The 9,210-nt window shown below is 44.3% G+C and overlaps 1 protein-coding gene across 1 annotated transcript in view; it reads right to left on the bottom strand.

Moving 5' to 3' along the window:
- apba2b (amyloid beta (A4) precursor protein-binding, family A, member 2b) overlaps window positions 1–9,210 on the bottom strand; it is an 88,407-nt gene that overhangs the window by 9,939 nt on the left and 69,258 nt on the right. Inside the window, exons 8-9 of the mRNA XM_037689442.1 lie at window positions 6,642–6,677; window positions 675–761 (exon numbers count right to left, since the gene is read on the bottom strand). Of these exons, the coding sequence (XP_037545370.1) occupies window positions 675–761; window positions 6,642–6,677 (123 nt within the window). The remainder of the gene's footprint in view (window positions 1–674; window positions 762–6,641; window positions 6,678–9,210) is intronic.

Genomic DNA, 9,210 nt, shown 5'->3' on the forward strand with positions numbered 1-9,210 from the left:
GGCCACAGTTACTGAGAGTCAGCAGCTCAGGGGCCACAGTTACTGAGAGCAGCAGCTCTGGGGCCGGACATGCAGTGATTAAAGTGATTATAAACAAGTATTACTATGATCTGTTATCTTTTAAATTTGTTTATTTTGTCGATTGAATCATAAATGAAATCAACAGAACCCAAAACAACGCCCCACCTGATTTTTATTTTATTTGTTATTTAATGAACTCATTGGTGGGTTGGACTCAGGTCACCCGCGGGCCACCAGCTGAATAGTCGTGGTTTATGCTGTCATTGACTCTCGGCTACTCTCTTGTCAAATTTCAGCTCAAAATCTGTATAAACCACTGAGTTTTAGCCACTTTTGCACTTGTTGATTAGCTGTGGCTGCCATCTTGACTTAGACTTAGGACCCTGGAAGTTAGTTATAGATGCACATCCAACGTTTATTTTCTGAACATTTCAATAAAATATGCTTTTTGTTGGTAAAGGTAATAACTGAATTATTGTAAAATAAATAAAACGTTTGCACGTTGTGACTTTGGGGTTTTCCTGACTTTCACCCTCCATCAAAGCTTCTGCACAGCCAAACATCTCCTTCACCGGGATTCAGCGTGCACCTTCAAGGAGAGCAGCTTTTATTCTCTCGGTTTCAGAAACAGAGGAGAAACAGGAAGTACTTACTTGCGTGTCTGCGTTGAGGACTTTGATCCTCTGGGTGGAGATGAACAGATCGACCTCAGTGAGAGTCTGAGCGTCTCCATCTGCACTCTGAAAGGAACAGACAAAAACACAGACTGGTCAAATCCTTTCCTCCCTGACGTTCAATGTTTTAAGATCATTGCACCAAACGTGATTATTCACAGTAAACGCTGCTGTCTGTGTTAAATGTAAGAGTTATAGAGACAACAGCTGCATGCATGTTCAGCTCGGTGCCTGGCTGGGGGGATGTTTTGTCGGATGGACAGTTGATGACTGTAAAGGTGATGTGGAAACGACAGAAACAGAAAGCGTTTTGGCGACAGTGTTGGTTCACATCAGCTGTTCTGGCATGAAGAGTGGGAGCTAGAGCAGAAACCAGACACAGTCCAACGCTGAGCCCCCACCAGCTGGTTGTAACACCAGCGAGAGCAGAACAAGCCGGCGTACATTTCCCTCTGATCGCTGCAAGCTGCACACCAGTAAAATTATATTTGCTTGACTTTAATTAGGATTCTTTAGAGCATTTAAAACAAGGAGAGTTATAAAAAATTAAACACATTTCACAGCAGTTTAATACAGAAGACTATTAATGTAGGAGTTCTGGGGTTTTGTCCTGTCTTTGTCTGTTTCCTCATGTTTTCATTCACCTCTCAGTGTTCCTCCTCCTTGTGCTCAGCCCTCGTCTCACCTGTGTTCAGTGTTAATCACCGCAGGTGCTTGTCATTTGTCCTCGTTAGTGTGTGTATTTATTCGGCTCCTTAGTGTCTTGTCGTTTGTCTCCGGTTGGTCCTTCTCTGGTGTCGTGCTCTGCCTCCCGTCCTGTCCTCAGTACTTGTGAGTAAGATGCCCCGTTTGGTTTTTGATTTGGAAAAAAATCTGTTGGAACTTTTACCCCCGAGCCTCCAGTCATCTACCTGCACTTGGGTTCAATACACCAGATGGCATCCATCTATCCATCCATCCATCCAGAAATTTTCTTCCGCTTATCCGGGGTTGGGTCGTGGAGGTAGCAGCCTAAATAGGGAGGCCCAGACTTTCTTCTCCCCAGTTACTTGGTCCAGCTCCTCCGGGGGAATCCCAAGACGTCCCAGGACAGCCAAGAAACATAGTCCCTCCAGCGTGTCCTGGGTCTTCCTCTGGGTCTCCTTCCGGTGGGACGTGTCTGTAACACCTCACCAGGGAGGCGTCCAGGAGGCATCCTAACCAGATGCCCGAGCCACCTCAACTGGCTCAGCGGCTCTACTTGGAGTCCCTCCCGGATGATCGAGCTTCTCACCCTATCTCTAAGGGAGAGACCAGACTCCCTGCGGAGAAAACTCGTTTCAGCCGCTTGTATCCGTGATCTCGTTCTTTCGGTCACAATCCAAAGCTCGTGACCATAGATGAGGGTGGGAACAGAGCGACCGGTAAATTGAGAGCTTCGCCTTTTGACTCAGCTTTCTTTTCACCACGACAGACCGGTACAGCACCCGCTACACTGCAGATGCCGCACCTATCCGCTTATTGAGCTCTCACTTCATTTTTCCATCAGTCTTGAACAAGACCCCGAGATACTTAAACTCCTCCACTTGGAGCAGGACCTCCTCCCCGACCTGGAGAGGGCACTCTACCCTTTTCCGGTTCAAGACCATGGCCTCGGATTTGGAAGCCCTGATCCTCATCCCGGTTGCTTCACACTCGGCTGCGAACCGCTCCAGCGAAAGCTATAGATCACGACCTGCTGAAGCCAATAGGACCACATCATCTGCAAAAAGCAGAGAGGCTATCTTAAGGCCACCAAAACGGATCCCCTCAACACCTTGGCTGCATATAGAAATTCTGTCCATAAAAGTTATGAACAGAATCGGTGACAAAGGGCAACCTTGGTGGAGTCCAACTATCAGTGGGAATGAGCCCGACTTATTGCCAGCAATGTGGACCAGGCTCTGACACCGGTCGTACAGGAACCTAACAGCCCGTATCAAAGGGCCTGGTACCCGATACTCCTGGAGTATCTCCCACAGGTTTCCCCGAGGGACTCAGTCAAATACCTTCTCCAAGTCCACAAAGCACATTTAGACCGGTTGGGCAAACTCCCACACACCCTCCAGGACCCTGCTGACGGTGTAGAGCTGGTCCAGTGTCCCACGACCAGGATGAAAACCGCACTGCTCCTCCTGAATCTGAGGTTCAACTATCTGGTAGACCCTCCTCTCCAGAACCCTTGAATAGACCTTACCAGGGAGGCTTAAGCGCATGATCCCCCTGTAGTTAGAACACACTCTGCGGTCTCCCTTTTAGAATAGGGGAACCACCACCCTGGTCTGCCAATCCAGGGGAACTGCCCCCAATGTCCATGCAATATTGCAGAGTCGTGTAAGCCAACACAACCCCACAACATCCAGAGCCTTAAGGAACCCGAGCCTTAAGGAACTCCGGGCAAATCTCATCCACCCCTGGGGCCCTGCCACCGAGGAGCTTTTTAACCACCTTGGTGACCTCAGCAGCCGAGATTGGAGAGCCAACCCAAAGTCCCCAGGTTCGCTTCCTCAGTGAAAGATGTGCTGGTGAGATTGAGGAGGTCTTCGAAGTATTCTGCCCACTGACCCACAACATCCCGAGTTGAGGTCAGCAGCACACCACCTCCAATATAAAGAGTTGGTGCTGTACAGCCCCCCATGCACAAGATGCCTAATGGTGGACCAGAATTGCCTCAAAGCCGTACAGAAGTCATTCTCCATGGCCTCTCCAAAATCCTCCCATGCCTGAGTTTTTGCCTCAGCGACCACCCAAGCCACATGCTGCTTGGACTGCCGGTACCCATCAGCTTTGACCGGGGTCCCACAGGCCAAAAAGGCCTGATAGGACTTCTTCTTCAGCCTGACAGCATCCCTCACTGCTGGTGTCAACCATACCAGGTTCGAGGGTTACCGCTGCAACAGGCACCAACAACTTTGTGGCTACAGCTCCAAAAAGCCGCCTTGACAATGGAGGCGTGGGACATGGCCACTCGGCCTCAATGTCCCCCACCTCCCCCGGAACGTGTTTGAAGCTCTCCCAGAGGTGGGAGTTAAAGCTCCGTCTCACAGGAGACTCTGCCAGACGTTCCCAGCAGATCCTCACAACACGTTTGGGCCTGCCAGGTCTGACCGCATCCTCCCCCACCATAGGAGTCAACTCACCACCAGGTGGACAGCTCCACTCCTCTCTTCAACCGAGTGTCCAAGACATGCGGCCGCAGATCAGATGAGACAACGACAAAGTCGATCATCGAACTGCGGCCTAGGGTGTCCTGGTGCCAAGTGCACATATGGACACCCTTATGCTTGAACAAGGTGTTTGTTATAGACAATCCATGACGAACACAGAAGTCCAACAACAGAACACCACTCGAGTTCAGATTAGGGGGGGCTGTTCCTCCCAACTACACCCCTCCAGGCCTCACTGTCATTGTCCACGTGAACGTTGAAGTCCCCCAGCCGAACAAGGGAGTCCCCAGGAGGGGCACTCTTCAGTACCCCTCCAATGACTCCAAAAAGGGTTTGGTGCATAAGCACAAACAACAGTCAGAACCCGTCCCCCCACACGTAGGCGGAGGGAGGCCATCCTCTTGTTCATCGGGGTGAACCCCAACATACAGACGGCACCAGATGGCAGATCGTGATAATTAATCTGAGGCTGCAGCATGAAACTGTCCTCATCCTTCTTATGATCCCGCTCCAAGTGTGGAAAAGTGCCTTGAAACCAAACCAGGACGGCTGCGAACAGGAGCTGCTGATTCATGATTTCAATGTAACGTTGTCCATTTTATGGTTTTCACTTCTTAAGTAAAGACTTGTGCTTGCTCACAAAGTCCATTTACCATTTTTATATTGAGGGGTAGAAACAAAACAAACCCAGAAAACTAATTCAAGTCATTATTGACTCCGCTTAGAACTCCAATCCATTCTGAATTTAAAAGAAAATAGAAAGCTGGAAATCTGTTGCTTCATTCGACATGTTTGCTTTAAGTTGTTCAAAATGACTGAAAGTTAATATTACTGTGTCCAACTGTAAAGTCCGACTGAAGCTTTCTTAGTTTTTCATTTACCTTCAAGTGATAATTTACAGGCTGGGCTTCCATAAACTGAGAGGATTATATTCTGCTGGAGCTGATATAAAACTAGGTCTCCTTACAAAAATACGCGTTCATTCAAAACTTGTAAGTGATAAAAGTGAATGATGTAAAAGGGAGTAGCTGTACACGGCATTAGTCTAACACTGGCTTATTTTCTCCTTGCATCTCCGTTTTCCATCTTGTATAAACCAGTTCAGTCACGTCTGGGGCTTTATGGACGACCAACCAACGGAGGGTGTCAGAAAGTGCTCGTCAACACAATTTATATATTTGGAAAGAAATACTTGTTTTTTAAATGCCTTGAAAAATTGTTTTGTATTCTGCCTGAAAGCAACAACTTGCCTTTTGCTCAGATAAAAAAAAAAGTATAATAATAATAAATATAGATACATATACATATTTATATATAATTTATTTGTTTTATTTTATTTTCATGTCTGTTTTCTGTGTGGACGTCTTGGTGTAAACCTGTGGTCGTTGCTGGTACACAGTGGGGATGTGATCTTTAAATCTGTGACCAAGTGCTCCTACATATTCAGGACAGGCTCCAACACTGGCTGTTTCTAAATCTCATCTGGAAACACTTTTATTTTTTCAGACTTGAAAACAGCAAATAAAATACAGAACACAGTGACGGTCACGGTCAGTCGTTTAGAAACTTGACTTGAACGTCACCGCACTACTTCTGATTTCTACCGTTGTTTAATGAGTGACGTGGTGGGGAGTAATGCAAACATCTAAGCATCTCAAAAATTAAGTTTAGACCCTAAACTGCATATTAGAATAAACAAACAAACAAACAAAAACTGAAGGCGTGTTCTGAAGCGTACAGTTTACAGTTAGCTGATGTAGCGGGTAATTATTGTATGTAACACCAACAAATCAGAAATGGGAAATAAAATACAAAAGGACAGTTTATAATTTGTAGATAACTGTAAGGAACATGGAGGTCAAACTGATCTGAAAACTAATTGAAAAGCTCAGTTTAATCCTTGACTGAAGGATTTTACAGAATCTAAGGTGTGTGTGCGTCGTATCTAAAGTGTGTGTGCGTCATATCTAAAGTGTGTGTGCGTCGTATTGTTTTGCGTATAACGTCAGTGCAGTGTGGAATGAGACCGAGGAGGGGTGATGTTCACTTTGAACTTGAACTGGAACAAACAAATAAACAGAGACGACTTTAGTTTAAAAAGCTCTATAACTTAATCAAAGGCTGCATCCACCACACCTTTGATTTGTTCTGCAGCCAGAAACAAGGAGAGCGCACGTGTGAATTATTGAAGCATCATCACAGTCTGTTTAGCAGCCAGACATAAAGAAATAAATCAGCCCTCTCTTACTGATGGCAGCACATCAACATGAAGCTTCTACTTTCCACTTTTAAATGTAAGATGTCACTAAAACATCTTTCCTGGGTATTATTTTGGCGTTTCACGTTACTAGTTATGGTAACGATATAGAACAAATTGGATGGCTCAGCGTTGAAAGGATAATGTCACACTCACATCTCGTTATTTGACAGCCTGACTAAACCTTCTTCTGATGCGGTGTCGGCTACCTTGGGGCTGGATGTGAGTTTATGCTAATGAGGTGTTTGCAGTTTTAATATAGAGAGAAATGTAGGCTTGTAAAAACAAAGATCTGATCGATTTCCAATCCAGTTTGGAAAAATATCAATGCCTCAACGCTTAGCTGTACACAAACTGGGTGAAAAATTGTTGTGCAACAATTTTTACGAATGTGAGACAGAAGATGGGCGAGGACACAGATGAGCAAAGATGCAACAAGAGGAAGGTTAGACAATGGAAGGAGCGTGGCCGGAGGCTCTTCCTTTTGCTCTGTTCATTACACACCGCCTTTTTCTTGATTTTGGCAGCTTTCTGAACCCTCTGGAAGGCAGCAGGCAGGCAGGCGTTGGGACAGGACAGGGTCAGCAGAGGACAGGAGGAAAAGAAGGAGGACATAAAGAAGGTCGATAAAAAAAGAGTAAAAAAGACAGTAAAGCCCCAAACCACACGCTGATCTAACACATGGAATGTCACAGAGAGACACAGGAAGTGTGTGTGTGTGTGTGTGTGTGTGTGTGTGTGAGTGATTACAGAGGGTGACGATCGCTTCTCTTCTAAACGCATCAAATTAAAATCATATAAACAGAAATGTATTTTTGTGACGAGCGTCTCGTGGTTTTACGACGTTTAGCTCAGTTCTCAGATCTGTGCTCAGAGTTCAGTATTAAACATGGACATTCTGCAGGTTTCTGAGAGATCTAGGTCCAGATCCTGTTTCACCAACATCCACGTCAGACTCAAAGTTTCTAACAAGGAAATAAAATAAACATTTCTTGAAGAAACGCAGATCACATTTTAAACTAAGATTATTTTGTGATATAAGGAGATTTATCAGCGATGAAGATACATGTTCAGGAGAACGCTCAGCTACTACCACAGCAGACGAAGCTTCATTTCTGTAGTTGTTTGTGTGTTGGTTCGGTTTGAGGAGTTGTGGCAGTCGTCTTGTGATTGACACAAAAACTTAATTCAGTTATTTTATGTTTTGCCATTTCACACCAAGTCCAAAATATTCACTTATATTAGAAAACGCCAATTCGACGAGTTGTACCGGTTCACCCAGTTATTACTTTCTGGGATTTTCACTAAAATGTGAAACAGGTCAGTGATTGACGAGATATTTTACTAACAGACAAACAAAGTTGATGCCAATGGTTATAACTAAAGTAAGACGTGACATGTGTAGAGCTCTAAGAAGGTCTTGAAGATGACGCTCAGGTACCACACACACTTTTAGCTGATTATCTGTAAAGCTGTTAAAGACGTTTCTGTGTTGTCCATGACGGCCATCTTGAACGGTTGACTCCAAAAGTTAAATTATAAATGTCAAACCATTCAATACTTTGAGGGATTTTCTAAAATAAGCCCATTGATTCATGAGATATTTTGCTAACGCTGCAGATAAACAAACCCACACACAGGCAACAAACAATTATCGTTTTTTGTTGAGAGTAATAAAATACCGAGTAAAGCCAAAGCACCGATATAAGATTGAAATGTTGCGGTTTGTTTCTTGGTTGCTACAATCTTTAAAAAGCAAAATGGTTGAGCGAAGATGTTGAAAACACTCTTTAGGTGACGGAAGTTCAAATGAACTCTAAACCAATAAATGATGTTTTACTGTCTCCTTTTCAGATCTTTTCTTCTTCATGTGGTTGAAGCTGCGCTGCAGAAAATGATTTGTTACCGCTTTTTAATACAAAGCTTGATGTTTGCTCATGCCTTCATGCTAAATTAAAACCACGGAGACAGCACGTATTATGACCTGGGGGGGGGGGGGGTATTTTATGAAGTTTCATGAGTTTGTACTCAGGACTGCTGAGAAGTTTCACAGCATCTTCTCTGCTGAGGTGGTGAGGAGCAGGTTGGTGGGGGGCTGACAACAGGAAAGAAGGTAGGGGCTTGGATGAAGCTTCATAAATATTACATCAAACAGAGAGAATGTCACGCCGGGGGGGTCTGCATAAATAAGCCACAAACACAATTCACCTGGCAGGTTTCTGGGAGCAGAACTGGGTGAACTACCTGGTTGTTTCCTCAGACTGATCTGAAGCAAATACACAGGAATAATGTGTGTGGTTGAGTCTGAGCTGGCTTTATTTTAATGTCAACGTTAGGGGCGCCTAAAAATGAAGTTGCAGATTGTAATCTACTGATTCACCTCCACTTCCCCCATATCAAGCTTTAAACAAATAAAAATAATAAATAACTGGGGGTAAAAAAGACATTTATTTTAGGCTTTAACAGAAACAAAAAACATGAAACATGAAACTTAGACTACAAGCATGTCTTAAAGACATAAAAACCTGGATGACCCTTAATTTTCTCCTGTTGAACAGACAAGACTGAGGTTTTGGTTTTTGGACCTGAGCACCTTAGGAATGAATGTTTCAGTCTTTCTCCCTCCTTAGATGCATTAATCTGTCCTCCAGCTCTAATGTTAAAAATCTTGGTGTTATTTTTGATCAGGACACGTCTTTTATCCCCCACATTAAAAACGTTACTAGAACCTCCTTCTTCCACCTGCGTAATATCACTAACATTAGAAACATCTGATCTAAAGATGATGCAGAAAAACTGGTCCATGCATTTGTCACGTCTAGACTGGACTATTGCAATGGTTTATTATCTGGGTGTCCAAATACTTCTTTAAAACGTCTTCAGTTGATCCAAAATGCTGCTGCCAGAGTCTTAACTGGAGTTACTGGGAGAGATCATCTCTCTCCAGTTTTAGCTTCTCTCCATTGGCTCCCTGTCAAATCCAGAATAGAATTCAAAATCTTACTTCTAACCTACAAAGCTCTCAACAACCTAGCTCCATCTTATATTACAGATCTTATTGTTCCATCCATCC

This window comes from Nematolebias whitei, chromosome 2 (assembly GCF_014905685.2).
Source record: "Nematolebias whitei isolate Nwh7 chromosome 2, NemWhi1, whole genome shotgun sequence".
Taxonomy (NCBI): Eukaryota; Metazoa; Chordata; class Actinopteri; order Cyprinodontiformes; family Rivulidae; genus Nematolebias; species Nematolebias whitei.